The following is a 26,699-nucleotide window of genomic DNA, read 5'->3' as shown; positions in this document are numbered from 1 at the left end:
ACAAGATAAGGACAAAAAAGAAGCACATTTCACATTATTCATTTACATTACTCATTTTAACCAATAATGGCTGAATCATTTGTTAAAATATCATGACATAAAAAACAGTAATATGAGGAGGGTTCCTATAAATGATGGGAAGAGTAATAAATGACACAAACAACTCCCTTTTTGAATTAATGGAAGGATTTAAAATTCAATATCTTTATAAACTCAGTCTTCATTTCTTAAACCCTAAACTTGAGATATATTAAAGGAATAGTTAAAGGGACAGTCTACACCAGAATTTTTATTGTTTTAAAAGATAGATAATCCCTTTATTACCCAGTCCCCAGTTTTGCATAACAAACACAGTTATAATAATGTACTTTTAACCTCTGTGATTATCTTGTATCTAAGCCTCTGCAAACTGCCCCTTTTTTCAGTTCTTTTGACAGACTTGCAGTCTAGCCAATCAGTGATGGCTCCCAGATAACTTCACGTGCACGAGCACAGTGTTATCTATATGAAATACGTGAACTAACACCCTCTAGTGGTGAAAAACTGTTAAAATGCAATCTGAAAGAGGTGGGCTTCAAGGTCTAAGAAATTAGCATATGAACCTCCTAGATTAAGCTTTCAACTAAGAATACCAAAAGAACAAAGCAAAATTGGTGATAAAAATAAATTTGAAAATTCTTTAAAATTACATGCTCTATCTGAATCATGAAAGTTTATTTTGGCCTAGACTGTCCCTTTAAGTCAAAAATTAAACTTTCATGATTCAAACAGAACAATTCAGAAAGAGCTGATTTGCATTGTTCTCTGTTTTTAGGTAGGCTCGTGAGCAGCTCGCTGTTACATGTATAGCTTGTCATTGGTTCCCCCAAAGTGTTCAGCTCCCAGTAGTGCATTGCAGCTCTTTCAATAAAGGATACCAAGAGAATGAATTGGAACGTTTTTTAAAATGAAATGTCTGAATCTTGAAAGAATAATTTTGGGTTTCATGCCCTTTAATATATATTATTTTTTTAAATGTTCTATTAATAAAAACGGTGCGTGTTCTTACTTAAAGGAATATGAAACCCAACATGTATCTTTCATGATTCAAATAGATCAATTTTAAAACATCTTTTTAAGTGACTTGTATTAGCACATTTTCTTCATTCACTTGGCATACTTTGTTGAAAAGCTGGGACATAATCTCAGGAGCGTGCACGTGTCTGGAACACTATATGGCAGCAGTTTTTCATGAAGGTTATCAATTTGCAAGAGCACTAGAGACAGCACTATTCCCTGTCATGTAGTGCTCTAGGTACTTACCTAGGTAGCTCTTCAGCAAAGGAGAACATGGGAACAAAGCACATTTGATAATAGAGGTAAATTGGAAACAAATTAAAAAATGATACGCCCTGTCTGAATCACAAAATCATTTTTTGGGGTTTCATACCCCTTTAAAAAGGGCCATGAAACCCATTTTGTTTCTTTCAGGATTCAAATAGAACAACTTTTCAATTTGCTTCTATTGTCAAATCTGCTTAGTTCTCTTGATATCCTTTGCTGAAGGAGCAGTAATACACTGAGAGCTAGCTTAACAAATCTAGTCAGCCCATAACAAGAGACAAATGTGAGCAGGCACTAAAATCACAAGCTAGCTCCCACTAGTGTAGGATGTGCACATATTCTTTTTCAACAATGGATACCAAGAGAACAAAGTACATAGAAAACAGAAGTAAAATTAAAAGTGTTAAAATAACATGCTATAGCTGAATAATGCAAGTTTATTTTTGCCTTTCCTATCCCTTTAAAGAGACCATATGTTTACAGTGAAAAACATTTATGCTACCAATTCTACAATAAGAATAAATAAAGGATGTACTTTTTTACATATTTAAGAAATTGTAACAGGTAAAGAAATGTCTGTACAGGTACAAATCCCCAAATCCTGAATTCCAAAATCCAAACATTCTGAAATCCAAACTTTTTCATTGATATTTTTTTTTTTATTAAAATGATCCAAAATTACTATTTTTTCCCAGTCTGTAGGTCAAAATCTTCTCTGCCAGTTTCTTTTGTTTCCTAAAATGCAAATAGTAGTCTATATTTATTTAAAACAAATATTACCTTTCTGATTACAGTACTATCTTTCTGAGGGTACTTTGTATACTAAAGGTATAAAAAGGATATAAAACTGCCTTTAGCTTGCACGTATAAGCTGTATAATGTCATGTAAATGTTGCTTAAATGACAGAAGATATTGTTGTTTTCACTTAGTTCCATCCCCTCCCCAAACTGTCCCATTTTACAGATGCAAATATTCCAACATCCAAACTATTCCGAAATCCAAACCTATTCCGGTCACAAGCCGTTTGGACAGTATTTTCTACCTGTATCAGTATCTATTATATTTTTTGCCTCTAAATTACCAACAGCTAGATGGTCTGTTTACTTAAAGGGACATAATACTCATACGCTAAATCACTTGAAACTGATGCAGTATAACTGTAAAAAGCTGACAGGAAAATATCACCTGAACATCTCTATGTAAAAAAGGAAGATATTTTAACTCACAATTTCCTCAGCTCAGCAGTTAGGTCTGTGTAAAAAAATATACTTCAGTTGTTGCTCAGCTGCAGGTAAAAAAAAAAAAAAAAAATGAAGAAATAAACAGCAGCCAATCAGCATCAGCAGTGCTGAGGTCATTAACTCTTTTACTGTGATCTCATGAGATTTCATAGTAAACTTCCTTAAACTGAATAGGGAAATAAGATGAGTGTGCACGTAAGCTTACTCCCTTAGCTGTCCCGGGACAGACATACTGATTTGCTGCTAAGAAGTCCTTTACAATTGGATGTGGCTACTGAGGAACTTTTGAGGTAAAATATCTTTCTTTTTTACATAGAGATGTTCAGGTGATATTTTCTAGTCAGCTTTTTACAGCTATGCTGCATCACTTTCAAGTGTTTCAACATTTGGGTATCATGGCCCTTTAACCCCTTAATGACCAAGGACGTACGCCACACGTCCTCAAAAAAAATACAGTTAATGACCGAGGACGTGTGGCGTACGTCCTTGGTCTGGAAAGCAGCTGGAAGCGATCCTGCTCGCTTCCAGCTGCTTTCCGGTTATTGCAGTGATGCCTCGATATGGAGGCATCCTGCAATAACCCCCCTTGGCCATCCGATGCAGAGAGAGCCACTCTGTGGCCCTCTCTGCACCGGACATCGGTGGCCGGTATTGTTGGTGGGTGGGAGCAAGTCTGGGAGGCGGGTGGGCGGCCATCGATGTGATCGATGAAGAGAAGGGGGCGGGATCGGGGGCGGAAGCATCGGGAGCGCGCACGGGAGCGCACGCGTGCACGGGGGGCGGCGCGTGCACGGGGCGGGAGCGGGAGGGAACCGCTACACTACGGAAAAGTTGTGTGTGAAAAGTTAAAATAAAAAATCTTAAAATGTTACAAATCAACAGCTAAGGGATCTGGAAGGGATGGGGGGATGGTCTTGGGGGGGGGGGGGGGAAGCTACACTACAGAAAGGGATTTTTTTTTTTTTTTAAAAAAAAGGCACATTTGTTACTAAACTGGGTACTGGCAGACAGCTGCCAGTACCCAAGATGGCGCCCATTAAGGCAGAGGGGGAGGGTTAGGGAGCTGTTTGGTGGGGGATCAGTGAGGTTGGGGACTAAGGGGGGATCCTACACAGCAGCATATGTAAATATGCCAAAAAAAACAAAAACAAAAAAAAAGCCCAAGTATAGCTTTTATTTTATTACTAGCAGAGTTTCTGCCAGTACTTAAGATGGCGGGGACAATTGTGGGGTGGGGGAGGGAAGAGAGCTGTTTGGGAGGGATCAGGGGGTCTCATGTTTCAGGTGGGAGGCTGAGCTCTACACTAAAGCTAAAATTAACCCTGCAAGCTACATAATTAACCCCTTCACTGCTAGCCATAATACACGTGTGAAATGCAGCGGCATTTGGCGGCCTTCTAATTACCAAAAAGCAACGCCAAAGCCATATATGTCTGCTATTTCTGAACAAAGGGGATCCCAGAGAAGCATTTACAACCATTTGTGCCATAATTGCACAAGCTGTTTGTAAATGATTTCAGTGAGAAACCTAAAATTGTGAAAAATTTAACGTTTTTTTTAATTTGATCGCATTTGGCGGTGAAATGGTGGCATGAAATATACCAAAATTGGCCTAGATCAATACTTGGGGTTGTCTACTACACTACACTAAAGCTAAAAGTATCCATAAAAGCTCCCTACATGCTCCATAATTAACCCCTTCACTGCTGGGCATGATACACGTGTAGTGCGCAGTGGCATTTAGCAGCCTTCTAATTACTAAAAAGCAACGCCAAAGCCATAAATGTCTGCTATTTCTGAACAAAGGGGATCCCAGAGAAGCATTTACAACCATTTAAGCCATAATTGCACAAGCTGTTTGTAAATAATTTCAGTGAGAAACCAAAAGTTTGTGAAAAAATTAGTAAAAAAGTGAACGATTTTTTGTATTTAATCGCATTTGGCGGTGAAATGGTGGCATGAAATATACCAAAATGGGCCTAGATTAATACTTTGGGATGTCTACTAAAAAAAAATATATACATGTCAATGGATATTCAGAGATTCTTGAAAGATATTAGTGTTCTAATGTAACTAGCGCTAATTTTGAAAAATAATGGTTTGGAAATAGCAAACTTACAAATGGCCCTATAACTTACAAAAAAAGCAAAGAACATGTAAACATTGGGTATTTCTAAACTCAGGACAAAATGTAGAAACTATTTAGCATGGGTGTTTTTTGGTGGTTGTAGATGTGTAACAGATTTTGGGGGTCAAAGTTAGAAAAAGTGTGTTTTTTTCAATTTTTTCCTCATATTTTATAATTTTTTTTATAGTAAATTATAAGATATGATGAAAATAATGGTATCTTTAGAAAGTCCATTTAATGGCGAGAAAAACGGTATATAATATGTGTGGGTACAGTAAATGAGTAAGAGTAAAATTACAGCTAAACACAAACACCGCAGAAATGTAAAAATAGCCTTGGTCCCAAACGGACAGAAAATGGAAAAGTGCTGTGGTCATTAAGGGGTTAAGGTGGAATTATATTTTAGAAACTGAGATTTTAATTACACAGTAAATTTCCATGGGAAGGGAATAATACCAATTATAATAAATAAAGAATAATAATATATAAATATATGCTTTTGTCAACGATATAATAGACAGATTATAAATAAAATATCTATTGCAGATGGCCTCTGCATCTATCTTTGTTCTAATCCGTAGGAGAGAACTTTTTGTTTGGAGATTTGCAAATGACAATTTTTCATTACTTTAGTTACTGTGGGACACCCAGGTTTAGTTTTATTTTATCACACTTGCACCCTAGGAACTTACTAATCAAGTAACATTTTATTAACATAATTATTTCTTTTTAAAGTATGTTACTGCACTTTATCTAAGCACTATTTACTTGGGTTTATTTGATACCTATACCCTTTCCCAGTAAAAAGCTGCTGATAACCTCTATAACAAGTCCCTGTAAATCCATCAATCTCTAAATTAGACAGTCCATTTTCTTCTCTGGTTTTTGACCTACAGGTGTCCCCCTATAACCCTTGCTCTTTGCATCCTGCCATTGTTACCACTGATCAACCTGCAGTTTAGCAATGTGTCCCTATGTTTTAATACATCTTTATCTCAAGGGATAACAGGAAGTGATCCATTTATTTTCTATGAAGAAATAGTTTAAATTATCTGTATGTTTTAGAAAAATGTAAGGGACAAAGATAAGTTAAGGCAATTCTGAGGCGGCATATAAGTGAGTGTCAAAGATAAAAAAACATACCCTATAAAGCCCAATCCAGTCCCAGGTACTGCTGGGAAAATCATCCGATACTGAATAGCTGATCAGAGAATCATGGTCAGCGTTCCACTCGCCTTCGGGCTTTAGTAACACTGAAGGTGTGAGAATTAGAGGTTTCATCTAAAGAGAAAGATACATTATAATTTGCCTTTTAATTCTTGGATAAACCAAATAAAAATGGAAAGACATGCATATTAATACAACAAAATCTGTGGACTTAAACCCTGTATGTTCAGTTATCAAGAAGTACTGCGTTCACACTTGCCATTACATGCTCTCTTACTCAGCAATATGCACTAACATGCACACACCAATGCATAAAGTCTACATATTTTCTCACTAAAGATGAATGTAAGGCAAAGGTTGAGAATCATTCACTTGGAAGACGAAATATTACTGCAGTGTGTCTTTCATGATTCAGATAGTGCATGCAATTTGATAAAACTTTCTAATTTACAAATGTAGCCCCCAATCAGCAAACACTACCCAGGGTCCTGAACCAAAAATGGGCTGGCTCCTAAGCTTACATTCATGCTTTTTCAAATAAAGATACCAAGAGAACGAAGACAAATTGAAAATAGGAGTAAATTAGAAAGTTGCTTAAAATTGCATGCTCTATCTGAATCATGACATAAAAATGCTGGGTTTCATAACCCTTTAATGTATTGAAGTACATGTAAACAATTGCTAATGTATATTATTTTGGGGCTTTCCAAACTATAGCATTTTGTGCAAATTCTTCTAATTTGAAAAACTTGCTAAAACAGAGCATTGCGAATTCTATATGTACAGTATGCAGATACAATACCTGTACAGTGAAGGTGCCTATTACAGGTTTGTGATCACTGATACCATAGCTCATATTACTGGTGTACTTTTCCAGATTCACTTTTAATATTTTCTCAAATTCTGAGCCAACAGAATCTTCCTGCTCACTTTCTGAAGTATTTTTTAATTTCCAAAGAATGCGATCTGTCCAGGCTGGTTTACGCTTCTTTCCACTAAAATGTGTTTGGACAAAACAAAAAAATGAAACACAATAAAGTCAGTTGTAATCAAACACCTTATAAATTGTATACTCTTATCAAATTTATATCTTTTTCTTGGTATCCTTTGTTTGAACAAAGGTCCTTTCATTAGAACTTACTAAGGTAGGCTCTGGAGCATAATTTTGACTTCTGTGTATTTTTTACAGTTTGGGGACGGAGCCAAAATGTAAGAGTTCTTCTTTGGGAATTTACTAATACAACACATTACTATTTACTAGTAAAGCCCACTAGAATAAGAGAGAAACCCTCATGTACCAGCAAGACGGGCTTAACAGACAAATACTCCACTCTCTTTGTAGACCCCCATCCTCCTTTAAAATTATGTATTTTGGAAGTAGTATTATTACTAATTTACACTTAAACTAAATAAAGATAATGCAATATTAGTTACACTACAAAAAAAAAGTTACATTTGCACACATTTTAGTAAATACTTAAATGAAAAAGTCTGGTGTGACTGAAACAATATAAAAAAAATAGCTTTTACATTTTGTATTTCTTATTGTGAGCAGAAAAGAAGTTAAAAAGGACTGAACATGTGTTTCACTGTAGAGTATTCGGTCACACTAGCAGCCAGAATATAGTGTAGTGAGTGACAGTCTTTTAAGAACAGTCATGCAAGGCTTTGTAATGTAGGACTAGATTTAGTACACTAAAACTTTAGAAATTATATCAAAGGAATAAAATGGAATTTAGCAGGAACATTAGTTAAAAACCTACTGATTTGTTTATAAAGCAGACGCACTGATACAACAGACAAATAGGAATGAACAAGCAGTTATGAGGGGACATGCAACATTCTACTTTCTACCAGACAAAATGATAAGAAAAAAACTACATGAGAACAGATTCTTTTTTTAGTGGCTTGAAAACATCTGTGCATTTTGAAACAAATTGGCAATCCCCTTGCATGTTCACTTGCAAAAATGTCAACGGGACACTTAGACAAGATATTAACCCTTTCACACCCCAGTGCTAAGCCATTTTTTTATTACTATATTTAAATGCTATTGTAAGACAAAATTCAGTGAGTGACCCACACAAATTATATATTGTTTTTTTCAGCAGGACCAGCAGATTCAGAATATACCATTATTATATTCATATTTCATGGAATACGGAATAGCTGCAGCAAAAACTGTAAAAAAACAAACAAAAAAAACAATTTTTGGTAGGATTTTAATAAATGATATTGATAATGACCATGTGACCACTGCTGTTACTGTAGTTATCTTACTAAATTGTCCAGATACCTTACCTGTCTGTCATACTGCGGCCTGCCCCCTCTGTAATGTCACCATGCACATTTGTGGTGACATCACCGGCACTCTGATGTAGCTCTGTGAGTGGCGCCCCCTATGCCACTACAGTGTGGGGGAATCGCCAATCTGATACTGTAATTGGCGATTCCCCTTCATGACAAATGGGTTGTCGTGCACTCACAGGCAGCAATTTACACGACGACCTGTTCTCGTCATGTGCAGCTAAAAGGTTAAAATAATTAGATTTGTGAGGTCCAAATTAATAATGACGTGAATAGTGCTCAGAAATTCTAAGAACATTTATGTTCATGTTATTTGTATCTCCACCTATTTTACATAGAGTCTTTTAATCTGAGGCTTGTGCAAAGAGAAACTGTTAATATTTTAACTCTATTACTGCACCACTCTCTAGGAATATTATTTTAAGTCTCTGCTTCTTTTGAAACTCTCTGAAGGACCTACAGACTGTCTCCCCTGCATGCCGACAGGCTGAGATTGAGGTGGACTTGTACTTTAATTGACTTCTCTATTCAGCCATCAAATGACTGCTAAACTGGTATTATTTGTATACAAGCCTTAAAGGCACAGTAAACAACTTGCGATTTTTATATAAAAAGTTTTTATAATATGTTTAGTAATGCAAAGTAAAACAACTTTCAGTAATCATTTGCCTCCTTTTCATGTAATATAGCTGTGCACATTATGCATTTTCTAATTCTCAGAGCTGGGAATGCAAAGTAGACTTCTCAAGACTAACCCTGCTACATATCTTTCCCCAACTGGTGTTAGCAGATAACTGCAAAGAATGCACTTTATACTAAACACAAATTCATGGCTAGCTATGCTGTCTGCACTTGAGCAGTCAAGCTCCACCCTCCAAATAAGGCAACTGGAGGGTGGAGCTTAACTACTCTTTAGCAATTGAAGTAGACAAGATGTTAATTTGTTTTAAAAATGTTTATAGATGGCTGATATGTTATTCTGAAGCAAGACAACAAGTTTATAACAAAGTGTTTACTGTCCATTTAAATAACTGCAACTGGCAAACTAAGGGCTGCATGCAACTTTCATACTACACTACTAATGCTGTGCTTGAACTTCAGAATTCACTGCCTCTATTCCTTTTTACCCTACACACACACCGATCACAATATCGTAAAAAGAAATGAAACACTTTGATACAATAATATAAAATAATTATGTGTTGCTAAACAACTTTGCTATAAACTTATTTATCTTGCCCACTTTTGCTGTAATTTCACTCTAAGGAGATTACAAGTGGCGCGCTGTTTCAACACCAAATATTTTCTCTTTTTAAAACCCCCCATCAATAAAGCCAATGTTTCAAAGCCACAGATATTTTGCAAGCTGCAGAGTTGTGCTATTAGTACATTATCATTTGAGAACTGAAACTAAAGATTTCAGGTTATTGATATGAATGTTTGTATCATGATTTTAGGGGAAAAGATATATTTTAGCTTTTGTAAGTATGCCTAGAAATCTACAATAAACTACTATTTAGTCTGGGATACTAGAGGAATGGTTTTAATCTTACTTAAATCCAATCAGAGATTTCTTCCATCTGAAAATAAAACAAACAGCAATGTGTATCGAATTGGAAGTTATATGTTATTATTGTATTACATATTACCAGTACGTTTCCTTTTCCTTTACCTGGTGTCATAAACGTCAGAATTCAGATCAAATTTGTATGTAGGCTTAAATTTCAGAGGGCCTTCTAAAAATCCTTGAAGAAATGTTTCTTTCTTCTTGGCAATATTTAACTAGAAACAAAATAAAACATTATTTATCTCCCTCTCTCTATTCTCCCCCCTCCCCCCATTATTCACTGAAACAAATCAAAGATGCCCGTTACCCTTAAAGAGACATGATTACAAAGTGTTTCATTACTTGAAAGTGATGCAGCATAACTGAAAAAAAATCTAGATTAGTAAATATCACCTTAACACATTTATGTAAAAAAATGAAGATATTTTACCTTAAAATTCCCTCAGTAGCCACATCCTTTCGTAAATGAACCTTAAGAAGCCAATCAAGATGCTAGTCCTAGGACTTGCAAGGTCGCGTGCATCTGATATCGGCAGGCACAGTCACCTTATTTTCCTCCTCAGTTTGAGGTAGTTTACTATTAAATCTCAAGAAATATCAGTAAAATCCCAGGAGATCACAGTAAAGCAAATGTGAACTCAGCACCAATGAAGCAGATTGGCTCTTGTGAGACATTTAAAGTTAAATATCTTCCTTTTTTACATAGAGATGTTCATATGATATAAGGTAACTTTTGTGTCCAGTTATCTTTGTAGAGCAAGGAGAGGAGTAAAGGAAGGAGAAGGGTAAAATAAAGAACTATAAAAGAATAAAGTAGCAGAAGATGAGATTCCCTACAAGCACCAGCTGTATCCTTGATGGGGTCTACTCTATGGGGTCTAGAAAGAGCCTTCATTATCAGTGGGATAGATGCAAGCAACATGTAAAAAAATCACAATTTAACTCAGATTTACAAACCAACATGTAAGCAGTGATATAGAGGGAATGGACATAGCATTTATGTAACATAGATCTGCTTCTAACAAATAACTTGTTATTTTAGACAGAGCATACAATTTAAAAATAAATAAAAAAGCAATTTGTACTTCTATTATCAAAATTGCTTTGTTCCCATTGTATTTTTTGTTGAAGAGATACCTAGGTAGGTGTCTGGAGCACTATAATGGCAATAAATAGTGCTGCCATCTAGTGCTCTTCCAAATGGATAACAACCGTGCAAACAGTTGCCATATATAGTGTTCCAGACATATGCACACTCCTAAGCTTACATCACTGTTTTTCAACAAAAGATACCAAAGAACAAAGGCATACATGTCAAAACTGCTCTAGTGGAATGAGCTCAAATAGATTTAAGGGGGAAAAGTCTGCAGTAACTGAAACCCTTGCAAGGTCCAGAGAAATAAACAAACAAGGTAAAGAAGTCTGAAGGCTTAGTAAGTTCAACAGAGAAAGAGAGCTCTAAACACATCAAAGATGCGCAGAGTGGCTCCTCAGAGTTCTCACAAATCAGGTACAAGAGAGGATCCCCATGTTATGGTTAATAGCATCTGTAGATACTCTCTTAGGCCCTGATGATCAAAAGTGCTGCAAGGTGGTAAGATATTCAAAAGGGATCTGTCGCCATGTTGAGAAAGTTGGCGAACAATTCAAAAGGGCTGACATTACTGTTTAAAGGCAGCATCACCAAGAGGTGTTTTACCATATGGCTGGCGATGCTTCTCTGATACTAGCGATATATTCAAAGCAGCATTGCTACCTACATCTAAGGTGTAATGTACATGATCCCTTTACACTGTTAAATCCCATGTGTCAATCCCTGTTCTTACATTACAATAGTGAATTAAGCATATCAATAATACACCTATAGGAGCTGGGGAATTGTGGGTATATGATATATCCATTGTTTAATGCATATGTATTGTATAGTGTTAGATGAAATAGAACATGTATGTAAACGTTAGGCGTGTTTTTTTTTTTTTTACTTCTTTTGGGAACGCAACTGCACATTCACAATATTCATATTTCCACAATATTGAGAACGCGCAATTGAATTTAATATAGAACACGTTTGCTACAGTGCGATCGCAATATTATAAGTAAAGCATGACTGTGCAATTGCAATATTACGAAACATGCAACCGTGTTCTCAAAATAAGTAAAAAAAAAACACGCCTAAGGACGCAATGCAAGTTTTTTTACAATCACTCCTACAATTTACATACATATTCTAATAATATGCTATAAAATATATGTACATTAAACAATGCATAAAAGCATGAATGACTAAGGTTAAGACTACTAGGGCACTTGAGGATCCGGAGTACTGGTGCCAAATACAGAAAAGCTTGTAAAATCAAGCAAAGCCATCAGATCCATCTCTGGTAGGCCCCAGTGTTTCACTTTCTGGTTGTACATCTCCTGATGCATTGGCCACTTCTCTGGGTGTAGGTGCTGGCAAATGAGAAAAACTATCTCTCAATGTTTACTACCAGTATGTGGATATGTGGAAAATCAATTTGATGGCATTCTGCCTTTATGATTATGTGACAGATATGTGAGACTGCCACCAAAACAGCAACTGTCTTGTCTTCTAATCATCCAGAAGGATCTGCTGAGACAGGTTCCAAAAATCTTGGGTCCCCTACCAAAGAAGAGACAGCTGTAGAGGCCTTAAATAAAACCTGGAAAGGGAACAGTATCTGAAACAGCCACCATCAGACCCAAAACTTCCATGCATCAAAAGCAGGAGGAATGTGCTGAAATTGGGCAAAAGAAGCGTGAAACTTGGTCCTAATTGATCTATCAAAAACAGCCTTATAGTAACTTAGTCCATGATTGACACCAAAAGGAAAATTTGAGTTTGAAAAACAGGTAAGAACTTTGGAAAAGTATACACCAACTGTGATTGTGGGGCATGTGAAGCACTGCCTTTGAATGATTTGCAGCCTGTTGAAGAGAGGGAGTCTGGACTAGAATTTTTTAAGTAAGGTGCTAATAAGATGCTCTGGATTGAGCTACCATCAGAAAGTCCCCCAGAAACTTTATACATACCTTGGGAGCTGTGACAAGGATAAATAACAGAGCTACAAACTGGCAATGCCTGATTAGAAAAGCAACCCTAAACAATTTCACATGGTCTATGGGAATTAGGATATTTACAAGACATCTTTTAGTTGTAAGGTAGACAAACTTTTTGCACTAAAGTGAAAATAGTGTGAAGGAACATTGTCTTTAAGGTGGAATCCTTCAGGAATTTGGTTAGAAAGTGGAGCTCCAGAATAGGAAAAATTGTTCCCTCCTTTGGGACTGTAAAGATGTTGAAGAAGAACAAACCTTAGCCGTGTTCTAATATTAGACCTGGGCAAAAACTTTTTTTTTTTTATAAGTCCATGAAGTAAGATAGCAAAACCCTGGCCTTATAATTTCCCAGGGGACCAGGGAAATACCTACCTCAAATCAAGCTGGATCAATTTTTCTCTTTTCCAGAGGTAAAATCTCCAACACTAAAGGGTCTGTTATAAATCTTTCCCACGCCTCTCTAAATTCTCAATCTGCCCCAAAACAGAACTTGGTTGGTGCATCCTTGGAGGCAAGAATAAAAATCCTGGCCTATTTGGTTTTGGACCAGAGTGAGGTAGGCATCTAGGTGTAAGGTGAGCTAAATCTTTAGCACCTAGTCCTGAGCTGAAACAGGGTTAAACCCTTAAGAGAGGCAACAACAGTCTGCTCTTAGAAACTATACATATAAAGACCATGACTTAAGCCATAAGGCATTTTTGGCCAGCACAGTCGTAGTGGCGCTTTTAGCAGTAATGCTCACAAATTGCACAGCCGAATCACAATGGAGCTGTTAACGGTCTTAAGTACTTAAACATGATCCCAGATCTCTTCCAAGGTTGCATCTCTATATACAAGCTCCTAGAGGACCACAGCTGCCGCCATGCAAGCTACACTAACACCTTGTTGAAAAGAAACCCATTATCTGAAAATGGGAACCTTCATGGGGTCCTGAGTCTGAGAAAATAAATACTCAGAAGAGGAATAGTCTGGCGTCAATGCACCCCTTATAAATGACACTCAGTAGGGAAGCCCCTAATGAGCTAAGGGCCTGCAACAGGTGAATATACTTGTTTAATATTTGAAGATAGTTCAGTAGAACTCCCAGGGGTACATGTTTGGTGTGACCCCTGATCACTCTGACCCAAAAACAGCGCAGCAAATTCCTGTCTAGGATTTTATAATGAATAGGAGATATACAGCTTAGCAGGGAGACCTACAGAAATATATTTACAAAGCAAACAGTAATATTAGGGGCTTACATGATCAGTAGATCTGCCTTCCAATTCTCAGGATGATGGTCCAGAAACCTGAGCTGCTCCCTTTTAGTAGCATTAGGGTAAAAGGAAGGAATCATAGCAAGTAAGGATAGTCATGGTGATTACCTCAACAAAACATTAACAGATAGAAGCGAAAAGGCACACGCCAAAACTGAATAACTCCAACTTAATCATACTAGACCTTTATATAAACTGCTTAATGAGTATTACCTGGCAATGAAACTCAGACTAGCAGCCAGAAATCAAGTAAAAATAACATCTTGATAAAGCAAGAGTCTAAACTGTAAAAAGGTTTTCTCCCCTTTACATGCCCAGGTAACTTCTTCCACTATGACAAGATGGCACACTGTAGACCAGGGGATTGGCAGATAAATCTGCATCTCCTAGGAGGCCACACAGAGAAGATTACACTGCCTGAAAATGTGATCAGTTAGAGAACCCCTATCAACAACGTATAGATTAGAACTTCAGAATTCACTTTACGTCATCTTGGTGTCAAAAAAAAAAAAGAAAGAAAAAAATGACTGAGGGATTCTGGAACATGTGGGAGTGGTTAAAGCTCTTGTATGTAGGGGTGTTTTTGTCCCCTCCTAGTGGACTGGAGTGTAATCCCACTTATGAAAGTTTTTAGCATGTTTGAATGAAAGTCAGATTGAGGACAGTCTCACCCAGAAATTCAGAAAAACTAGTACATTTTAGTATTTTAAAGTATGCTATAAACATTGATTAGATTTAATAGATTACTAAGCAAGTGAAATAAATCTTGCTTAGAATTAGCAGAAAATTGTTACGTGCTTAATTAAAATAAATTAAAAAAGTATGTTACTATACCTGATCCTTTTCCCAAAGCAGATGGTATCTGTTGCTGTTTATCATTTCTCTAATAAAGTGAATCCCAAAGTCCGAAATTCGGAAATTCAGGTCTCCGAACCAGAAAACAAGACTACAGCACCATAAACAAAACAGGATTATTTTTTTAATATAATCTGTATATAATTCCACCACAGAAATTATTAACAAATTTAAAAACAAAATATATATGCATTTATTCATACTCAAAGTAAAGTCACATTTAGATACTAGTGGATATATTTTAAGATTTCAGTGTTGCCTCCCTTATTGCAAATACTATCCCCTTTTCACGCATTATTGCATACACAAGCTAGAACCCTTTTGAAGAGTTACAAGAGAAAGGTTGTTCATGATCATAAATCTGAAGAAACACACCAGGAAAGTGTCACATGCAGAAAAATACAGGGTGGGCCTCCATATGACAATTTCTTCAAGTGTGAATAAATGGAGATTTAAAAGTATAATCTAATTAGTGAAGAAAGACCAAGAAGCCATTTTGTGCAAGATCTCCACAGAAGCTTCATGATGTCAAGTTCCTAGAGAAACAACTGCCCTGGTGACATTCAATCAAAAGGCTTGATTAGGTATTTCTTTGTGGATTCAAAAGCCATAAGTATTGCAAATACATTCAGTCCTTAAAGGGACATGAAACACAAAATTTTTCTTTGATGATTCAGATAGCGAATACAATTTTAAACAACTTTCCAATTTGCTTCTATTAAACAATTTGCTTCATTCTCTTGATAACCTTTGTTGAAAAGCATATCTAGATAGGCTTAGTAGCTGCTGATTGGTGGCTGCACATAGATGCCTCATGTGATTAGCTCACCCATGTGCATTGCTATTTCTTTTATAGTAAATATTGTAAATTTGCATAATCAACAAATACACAATAACAAGACAAAGCAATAGCACTTAGTCTGAACTTAAAATAAGTACTGTAGTAGATTTTTTTCTGACACATTTCAAAGTTATGTCCATTTCCACTACCCCTGTATCATGTGACAGCCATCAGCCAATCACAAATGCATATATTTATATTCTGTGAATTCTTGCACATGCTCAGTAAGTGCTGGTGACTCAAAAAGTGTAAATATAGAAAGACTGCACATTTTGTTAATGGAAGTAAATTGGAAAGTTGTTTAAAAAACGCATGCTCTATCTGAATTATGAAAGTTGAATTTTGACTTGAGTGTCCCTTTAAGACAAAATAATGTACTTTCTCATGTATGATACACATAAATTAACAATATTAGTCATGAATTATTCATAATGTAACAAGAGCAAGACACCATTCTTGGCCTGTAAAAGAAGTATATAGCTTAATTAGCCGCGTGAAGTACAGAAATAACTGAGCTGTAAATAAATATGTTATTCTGGCTTGACCTTTAATATTCTTAAACTATGATATATAAAGCATTTTATCAAAGAAGAATAAAATAACCTAACTGCCTACAAATAATGTCTAGAAACACGCTTATTATGATTGTCTAATTGGCAAATAAACCTAATAAATAATAACAATACAAATATATTTACAGGGTACATACTCATGATCCAGAACACTCCCCACACTTTCTCCATCAAACTGCTGGGCTTCCAGCATCCTTTCAAAATCATCAAGCCTCTGATTAGCATTCTCCATATGGGCAGGCAAATGGCAGTTCATAAAGCAAAACATGTGCCCATATACAGACATGCGCACAGCGACGCCTCCTTTGTTACCCTGTTAGAATATACCCAGAGCAAAGAGATTTTATTAAAGCATTACCATAAAAAGGTATACTGTATGCTCACATGCATTCACATAGCTGTCTTTAGATACTAAATAAAACACTATAAAACCCACTAAATATAGGCATGTTCTGGGAGTATGTTTGTCAGTGCTATTCTGTATGATGTTATAAGCAGATTTATTTTATTTTAATTCCAATAATACAAGGTGCAAATAACTCTTGCATGTTTTTCTTCCATATAATGCTAGAAGCCAAAGGCTGGGGCGCCACAAGGCAAGTGCTTGTACCTGGCTTTCACTACTGCAGCCCCTCCGTTTATTTACAACACATACACATAATGGTCCACCTTCTGCAAATGGCTAAGTCTTGTCCACTTGTGTAAAGCCAGTGTTTTTCAGTGAGTCTATTTAAGTTTTGATATTTGCTCTGGGAAATCAGATCGGCCCTGGAAGTTTTTGAAGACTGGCCCAGCCCCCGTACCCCCAGTGCAGCCAACCCCGATATAGTGAAGTTGTAGTAAAAAATTATACTAAAATGTTTCATACTACAGTATTTTCCCCCAATACATTTCTAAACGCATTAAACATAGTTTAACATAGTCTAAGGTTAACTTCTAACTGTAAGATTTTTTATTTCCAACCTACTTCACACAGACACTTGTGCATTTATAGTTCTGCTTGGCATTTTTAGGGGGGAAAAAAGTATTGCAAAAGCTTTCTCTATATTTTGCTTTGCATAATCCAAGTATGCGATACTGAGTTATTGATGTATTAGGAAATAGGTTTGCTTAATTTATTGTCACACTTGCAACACTTATCACATAGCATACATTTACTAAACAGTTCATTTGTCATTATGTTTTTATTATTGCTGATTGCATTTTCGGATGCTCTTTATAACAGGTTCACTATTGTTAATAAATTGCATTTTCAATATCAATGTATGCCTGGCATTGTCTTATCCTAATTATACTTTGGGAGCACATGAAAGAAAGTTCCGGAAAATTCTTATTTAGGGTTCTGTTTTACAATTATCCAGAATGCTAAAATATATATTTATTTTAAATTGTGGTACATATAAGACTATTACATACACATTCTGTAGGGACAAATATCCTAACAATACTTTAATCATTTGCAGTTTGATTACATAGAAGTATTTATTTCATTTCCAAACTTTATTTGCTGGTCAGATAGGTGGGTGCAAATTCTCATATAAAAAAAAAAAATTAAAAAAAACATAAGGACTAGCTGGGGCCATGCAGGAATTACATTCCTGCTTTTTAAATAAAGATAGCAAGAGAACGAAGAAAAAAGTAAATTTTTCCTTACCTGATAAATTAATTTCTTCTATGGTACGACGAGTCCACGGATTCATCCTTTACTTGTGGGATTTTATCCTCCTGCTAACAGGAAGTGGCAAAGAGCACCACAGCAGAGCTGTTTATATAGCTCCTCCCTTAGCTCCACGCCCCAGTCATTCGACCGAAGGTACAGGAAGAAAAAGGAGAAACTAAAAGGTGCAGAGGTGACTGAAGTTTAAAATAAAAAAAATATAATCCGTCTTAAAATGACAGGGCGGGCCGTGGACTCGTTGTACCATAGAAGAAATTAATTTATCAGGTAAGCATAAATTTACTTTTCTTCTATAAGGTACGACGAGTCCACGGATTCATCCTTTACTTGTGGGATACAATACCAAAGCTATAGGACACGGATGAACGGGAGGGACAAGACAGATGTTTAAACAGAAGGCACCACTGCTTGAAGAACTTTTCTCCCAAAAATAGCCTCCGAAGAAGCAAAAGTATCAATTTGTAAAATTTGGAAAAGGCATGAAATGAAGACCAAGTCGCAGCCTTACAAATCTGTTCAACAGAAGCATCATTTTTAAAAGCCCATGTGGAAGCCACCGCTCTAGTAAAGTGAGCTGTAATTCTTTCAGGATGATGCTTTTCAGCCAAAAAGAAAGAAAGGTAGCCGTAGCTTTTTGACCTCTACGCTTTCCAGAATAGACAACAAACAGAGAAGATGTTCAACGGAAATCTTTGGTCGCTTGCAAGTAAAATTTCAAAGCACGAACCACGTCCAAGTTGTGCAACAGACGCTCCTTCTTAGAGGAAGGATTAGGACACAGAGAAGGAACAACAATTTCCTGATTAATATTCTTATTAGTAACAATCTTAGGCCTAGATTTAGAGTTTGGCGTTAGCCGTGAAAACCAGCGTTAGAGGCTCCTAACGCTGGTTTTAGGCTACCTCCGGTATTTGGAGTCACTCAAAAAAGGGTCTAACGCTCACTTTTCAGCCGCGACTTTTCCATACCGCAGATCCCCTTACGTAAATTGCGTATCCTATCTTTTCAATGGGATTTTTCTAACTCCGGTATTTAGAGTCATGTCTGAAGTGAGCGTTAGAATTCGAACGACAAAACTCCAGCCGCAGAAAAAAGTCAGTAGTTAAGAGCTTTCTGGGCTAACGCCGGTTCATAAAGCTCTTAACTACTGTGCTCTAAAGTACACTAACACCCATAAACTACCTATGTACCCCTAAACCGAGGTCCCCCCACATCGCCGCAACTCGATTAAATTTTTTTAACCCCTAATCTGCCGACCGCCAACTACGTTATCCTTATGTACCCCTAATCTGCTGCCCCTAACAACGCCGACCCCTATATTATATTTATTAACCCCTAATCTGCCCCCCACAACGTCGCCGCCAGCTACCTACAATAATTAACCCCTAATCTGCCGACCGCAAAGAGCCACCAGCTACATTATAGCTATGTACCCCTAATATGCTGCCCCTAACACTGCCGACCCCTATATTATATTTATTAACCCCTAATCTGCCCCCTCAACGTCGCCTCCACTTATTAACCCCTAATCTGCCGAGCGGACCGCACCGCTATTATTATAAAGTTATTAACCCCTAATCCGCCTCACTAACCCTATAATAAATAGTATTAACCCCTAATCTGCCCTCCCTAACATCGCCGACACCTAACTTCAATTATTAACCCCTAATCTGCCGACTGGAGCTCACCACTATTCTAATAAATGTATTAACTCCTAAAGCTAAGTCTAACCCTAACACTAACACCCCCCTAAGTTAAATATAATTTACATCTAACGAAATTAATTATCTCTTATTAAATAAATTATATCTATTTAAAGCTAAATACTTACCTGTAAAATAAATCCTAATATAGCTACACTATAAATTATAATTATATTATAGCTATTTTAGGATTAATATTTATTTTACAGGTAACTTTGTAATTATTTTAACCAGGTACAATAGCTATTAAATAGTTAAGAACTATTTAATTGCTAAAATAGTTAAAATAATTACAAATTTACCTGTAAAATAAATCCTAACCTAAACTAAAGTACAAAAAATAAAAAAGAACTAAGTTACAAAAAATAAAAAAATATTTACAAACATAAGAAAAATATTACAACAATTTTAAACTAATTACACCAATCAGATTGAGTTCGCATTCTATTGGCTGATCGGAACAGCCAATAAAATGCGAGCTCAATCTGATTGGCTGATTGGATCAGCCAATCGGATTGAACTTGATTCTGATTGGTTGATTCCATCAGCCAATCAGAATATTCCTACCTTAATTCCGATTGGCTGATAGAATCCTATCAGCCAATCGGAATTCGAGGGACGCCATCTTGGATCACGTCCCTTAAAGGAACCGTCATTCTTCAGTTGGACGTCGCCGGATGAAGATGGGTCCGCGGTGGAGGTCTTCAGGATGGAGCCGGTCCTCATCGGATGAAGATAGAAGATGCCGCTTGGAAGATGATGGTTGCCGGTCCGGATCTACTCTTCTTCCCGGATAGGATAAAGACTTTGGACCCTCTTCTGGACTTCTTCAGTGGATGTCTAGCCCCCGCTTGGGTTGGATGAAGATATCGGAGCCAGGACGGATCGGTGTGATACCCGGTGAGGTGAAGACAAGGTAGGATGATCTTCAGGGGCTTAGATAAGGCGAGTTGCATTGCAATGCAGATAGTTCAGAAACTCTTCGAGCCGAAGAGATAGCAACTAAAAACAGAACTTTCCAAGATAGAAGCTTAATATCTATGGAATGCATAGGTTGAAACGGAACCCCTTGAAGAACTTTAAGAACTAAATTCAAACTCCATGGCGGAGTAACAGGTTTAAACACAGGCTTGATTCTAACTAAAGCCTGACAAAACGACTGAACGTCTGGAACATCTGCCAGACGCTTGTGCAGTAAAATTGACAAAGCAGATATCTGTCCTTTTAGGGAACTAGCTGATAACCCCTTCTCCAATCCTTCTTGGAGAAAGGACAAAATCCTAGGAATCCTGCTATCTTATGATAAATCTTCCTAGTGACAGCCTTTCGAGCCTGAATCAAGGTATCTATGACCGACTCAGAGAATCCCCGCTTGGATAAAATTAAGCGTTCAATCTCCAGGCAGTCAGCCACAGAGAAATTAGATTTGGATGCTGGAACGGACCTTGAATGAGAAGGTCCCGTCTCAGTGGTAGTGTCTATGGTGGTAGAGATGACATGTCCACCAGGTCTGCATACCAAGTCCTGCGTGGCCACGCAGGTGCTATCAAAATCACAGAAGCCCTCTCCTGTTTGATTCTGGCAATCAGACGAGGGAGGAGAGGAAATGGTGGAAACACATAAGCCAGGTTGAACAACCAAGGTACTGCTAGAGCATCTATCAGTACTGCTTGAGGATCCCTTGATCTGGACCCATAACAAGGAAGTTTGGCGTTCTGACGAGACGCCATCAGATCCAATTCTGGTGTGCCCCATTGATGAATCAATTGTGCAAACACCTCCGGATGGAGTTCCCACTCCCCCGGATGAAAAGTCTGACGACTTAGAAAATCCGCTTCCCAGTTCTCCACTCCTGGGATATAGATTGCTGATAGATGGCAAGAGTGAGTCTCTGCCCATCAAATTATTTTGGAAACCGGGGGGGTGGAGCCAGCTACAGAAGGAGCAGGACGTACATTTCATGGCCTCCTAAAAAACAATTTAATTTGGAGGTATAAATAACAAATTATGGCAAAGGGTCTGATCTTAATCTTCACCTAGATAAAGAAAGACATATAAAAACTTGTTTGACGGGACTTTTAATATCTATTACGGCATCTATTTGGATTTCAACTGCTTGCAGTGCCCACGAGGTAGCTGAGATTGCTAGCCTTACAGCCGTCGCCTAATGCAGAGTGAGTTCTGAACTACACGTCTAACTATGGAGATATTTTACCAGCAGGTTATGGTGCTTCTTAATGACTTCGCAGAAAGAATGCACAATAGCCTGGATAGCCTGCTCCCTATATGCAACACTGAGAACATTGGAGAAACTGATATGACGGGAACAATGGCGCATACCATGAACCCTGCAGTGAACAAGGACATTGCTGATGTTGCTGGCAGTATACAGGAGGCTACTGAGGAGAGCGAGAATATGTTGGAGCCGCCACATATTGCATCTACCCATGAGAGTGAACAACATGCAATGAAAACTTTGCTTAAACCCCGTTTTGCTCGTGGAGCGGAAGCAAATAGCGCAGGACCTAACCATGCCAGCTTATTCCCGTGCGGCCCTAGACTTGGAAACAGAGATAGCTCTGACCTCTCTAACGCTAAGCAAGCAAAGGGTATGCGCTCCACCAAGTTGCTAACCGCCCAGACTTTGCAACGCATCAACACCCAAAAATCCTGGGGCAGCTTAATCTATCAAGCGCTGTGGATGCAGTGGCAATGTAGAAAAGACTCTCATGCGCTTTTGACCGTTAAGAGGGGCGTTGGATAATTTTCCAGGATCTTCTGCAAGGTTGCAGCTCCACTTCGCCTACTTAATACACCTTGGATCGAACAGGCTGAAAGTCGGAGTAAGTTGGTAATGTCTGTGATACCTAATTGCATTCTCAACACCTTGCTGGATTCCAAATTTAGTCACACACTTTCACATAATCTATTGCACATCAGTGAAATCTCCCAACTTGACCTGCGGAGCGGCCCCCAGTTGCGGTGCGCTTACACTTCAAAAATTATTTTTGTGCGAGCCCCAGGACACTCGCTGTGATGAAGCGGCCTTTCTTTTGATCGCACCCTTAAACTTGTTTAGATGGCTAGTGCAGCGCACCGGACAAGAACACATGGGCTTACTGATCTGATGGATGGGATAGAAACACCTAGAGAAGCCAGCCAAGGCAGACCAGTTGCAACCATTCTGATTGACCGGACAATTAGGGGATTTCTGCCTGCTTCCCAGATTTAGCATTGGGTAGCGTTGCCCTAAAGACCCCATATGTTAAAATTGTTGTCAAGTCTTAATATCGCTACTCACAGGTTACCAAGTTAATCATGCTGGTTTATACGGTTGGTTAAAATAGTTTATAATGTATGTATAAATGTTTTTTGCAATTGTTTAGATTCCCCATGTTTGAGGATTCACCCTTACATTTTATCTCTAGGATGGGTTTATAAATAGATCTGCTATTAGATAATGGACAGTATTGCATCTTGCCCCCTGGCCTGCCTTAAACTAATGCTATCATAGCTGACTGTATCATCTCACGTTTATAATGTGGCTTTACAATCTTAGTTCAACTATGATGCTGCTGCTCACCCCTAATTGAATAGGAAATGTCTCAGATTAATATCTATAATATGTTCTATTCTATGTATGAAATGATATTTTGCTTTTTATGGATATGCTCAACGTTTGGGAGTGACACTCACTACTCTACGTATATGCATTTATCATGATTCAATTGGGGGCTTTACACTCTGAGTGCTGAGTTTTATTTTCCTACAGCGCAGGCGAAGCCAGCGGCCGAGGCTCCGCCTAAATCAGTACTTAGTAAGCACAGTGTTATAGCTGCCCTACAAGGTACAATTGTTTGTCCCCATTATTCTTCCTACATTAGTGTCCCTTCTCTTGCTATTAGCTAATTTTTACTGAGAGTGCCGTTAGTTTCCACCATAACCCGAGTCATAGGGCCCAGGTAGCAACCTAGGTGTAGTCTCTCACAGTTGGATATATTTGTACTGTAAAAATCCCAACCTTGCTCTTATATTCTACTTTTGTTTATACCCATGGTTCGCATGGTTAGGATAATTTGCCATATTTCAATATTATTGGACCAATTGAGTGGCTTGTGTAACTCATCTAGCGACAAAGCAGTGGGTTTATTATATCCTTAGCTACTTGGTTTAGGTACCTTGCTGAGGGTCTTGCAATCCTATTATGAGATACAGTGTGCTAATTCATAATTTACTAGGGATGACATAGATATTTTGAGATGCATAACTCCATTTTACGATACGGGCTGGACCGGTATTACCACACTTAATTGTGATCTTATTTTGCACAATATTTTGAATGAGTTCCTTAAATCATACCATTTTTGTGAGTATTGATCTTGAGGCTCCCTAGCTTTAGATATAACATCAACATAACATATTATTAGCCTATAAACTACCTACTATGCTTTTTCAATCATCTCTCCTCCTCCACAATAATAATAATATAACTATGCGGCTCAGCTAGCCTATACTACGCCTCCTACACTTTCCTACACTAGACAAGCTACTGGTTCCATATGCCATCCACTCTTTCCTAGCATTTCCCAAAGGTTCCATATACCCATGTGCTATTATATACAGTAATACTGTTCATGCATCCTGCTACACACATATACTCATCCCCCCCCCAACCTCTAACGTGTCCCCTTGTTAAGGAGAACTAAATACGCGGCTTTTCTTGCTTATGCCGCAACCCTTAGTATAACTTTCAACATTACATATAAATTGCGAATACTAACATAATTTTTCTTTCCTACCTTGAGTTTCTATTTCAGTTTGGTCCAACAGCGGCCTATTGAGTTATAGAAAAATGATCTAAGTTTATTTGTTGTGCATGATATAAAGCATTGTAAAACTGAGGTTTATCATTTGAGATCCATAAGGGATCTCTCAGGTGTGCAATCACCTTCTTTTACCCAAATATTTTTGTTTATATTAGAAGGCCCATGAGGGACCTATTGTTTCATTAAGAAGGTCTCTAGGTGACAGGCACTCTATCTACATAATTTTAACATGGTGCATATATTTTGTATTGTTAGTATTCCTTGCAAAACTATTATTTTTTTTTATCTCATGTGACATAAGAATCTACTTAAGCAATGTTATATGCCTTTAAATGAACCTCAAATAAAAATTTAATATAAAAAAAATAAAATATTTTGGAAACCTCTATCATCGCTAGAGAACTCTTTGTTCCCCCCTGATGATTGATATATGCTACAGTCGTGATATTGTCCGACTGGAATCTTATGAATCTGGCCGAAGCCAGCTGAGGCCACACCTGAAGTGCGTTGAATATCGCTCTCAGTTCTAGAATATTTATTGGGAGGAGAGCCTCCTCCTGAGTCCACACTCCCTGTGCTTTCAGGGAATTCCAGACTGCACCCCAGCCCAATAGGCTGGCGTCCGTCGTCACTATGACCCATGCTGGCCTGCGGAAACGCATTCCCTGGGACAGATGATCCTGTGACAACCACCAAAGAAGAGAGTCTCTGGTCTCATGATCCAGGTTTATCTGAGGAGATAAATTTGCATAATCCCCATTCCACTGCTTGAGCATGCATAGTTGCAGTGGTCTGAGATGCAAGCTAGCAAACGGAACTATGTCCATTGCCGCTACCATTAGTCCAATTACCTCCATACACTGAGCCACTGACGGCCGAGGAATGGAATGAAGTGCTCGGCAGGTGGTTAAGATCTTTGATTTTCTGACCTCCGTCAGAAAAATTTTCATGTCTACCGAGTCTATCAGAGTTCCCAGGAATGGAACTCTTGTGAGAGGGACAAGTAATCTCTTTTTTATGTTCACCTTCCACCTGTGAGATCTTAGAAAAGCAAACACGATGTCCGTGTGAGATTTGGCTAGTTGATAAGTTGACGCCTGAATCAAGATATCGTCCAGATAGGGCGCCACTGCTATGCCCCGCGGCCTTAGAACCCGCCAGAAGGGACCCTAGCACCTTTGTGAAAAATCTGGGAGCTGTGGCCCACCCGAAAGGAAGAGCCACAAACTGGTAATGGAAGGCAAACCTGAGGAACTGGTGATGATCTTTGTGGATAGGAATGTGAACATACGCATCCTTCAAATCCACGGTGGCCTTATATTGACCCTCCTGGATCAATGGTAAAATTTTCCGAATGGTCACCATCTTGAAGGATGGGACTCTAAGAAATTTGTTTAGGATCTTGAGATCTAAAATCGGTCTGAAGGTTCCTTCTTTTTGGGAACCACAAACAGATTGGAGTAAAACCCCTGCCCCTGTTCTGCTTTTGGAACTGGGCAGATTACCCCCATAGTATATAGGTCTTCTACACAGCGTAAGAACGCCTCTCTTTTTGTCTGGTTTACAGACAACCGTGAAAGATGAAATCTCCCCCTTGGAGGAGAATCTTTGAATTCTAGAATATACCCCTGGGTCACAATTTCTAATGCCCAGGAATCCTGAATGTCTCTTGCCCAAGCCTGAGCGAAGAGAGAAAGTCTGCCCCCCACTAGATCCGGTCCCGGATCCGGGGCTGCCCCTTTATGCTGTCTTGGTAGCAGCAGCGGGTTTCTTGGCCTGTTTACCTTTATTCCAGGTCTGGTTAGGTCTCCAGACAGACTTGGATTGAGCAAAATTACCCTCCTGCTTTGTGGCAGGGGAGGAGGTATCTGGACCACCTTTGAAGTTTTGAAAGGAACAAAAATTATTTTGTTTGGCCCTCATTCTATTTGTCTTATCCTGAGGAAGGGCATGGCCTTTTCCTCCAGTGATGTCGGAAATGATCTCCTTCAGTTCAGGCACGAATAGGGTCTTACCCTTGAAAGGAATAGCTAATAGCTTAGATTTTGATGACACATCAGCAGACCAGGACTTAAGCCATAACGCTCTACGCGCTAAAATGGCAAAACTTTAATTCTTTGCCGCTAATTTAGCCAGTTGAAAAGCGGCATCTGTAA

At 38.1% G+C, this 26,699-nt stretch overlaps 1 protein-coding gene across 3 annotated transcripts in view; it reads right to left on the bottom strand.

Moving 5' to 3' along the window:
• INPP5K (inositol polyphosphate-5-phosphatase K) overlaps positions 1–26,699 on the bottom strand; it is a 96,158-nt gene that overhangs the window by 10,559 nt on the left and 58,900 nt on the right. For 2 of the 3 annotated variants that reach the window (XM_053706242.1, XM_053706244.1), the window contains 6 exons: positions 16,474–16,649; positions 14,903–15,014; positions 9,840–9,949; positions 9,721–9,747; positions 6,663–6,855; positions 5,837–5,974 (listed from right to left, as the gene is read on the bottom strand). In XM_053706242.1, coding sequence (XP_053562217.1) covers positions 5,837–5,974; positions 6,663–6,855; positions 9,721–9,747; positions 9,840–9,949; positions 14,903–15,014; positions 16,474–16,649 — 756 coding nt within the window. The remainder of the gene's footprint in view (positions 1–5,836; positions 5,975–6,662; positions 6,856–9,720; positions 9,748–9,839; positions 9,950–14,902; positions 15,015–16,473; positions 16,650–26,699) is intronic. The other variant, XM_053706243.1, reaches the window with a different exon arrangement.

The sequence above is a fragment of the Bombina bombina genome, chromosome 3 (genome assembly GCF_027579735.1).
Source record: "Bombina bombina isolate aBomBom1 chromosome 3, aBomBom1.pri, whole genome shotgun sequence".
NCBI classification, from domain to species: domain Eukaryota; kingdom Metazoa; phylum Chordata; class Amphibia; order Anura; family Bombinatoridae; genus Bombina; species Bombina bombina.
The sequence above is the reverse complement of the archived record's forward strand: the minus strand, read 5'-3'. Positions and strand labels throughout refer to the sequence as shown.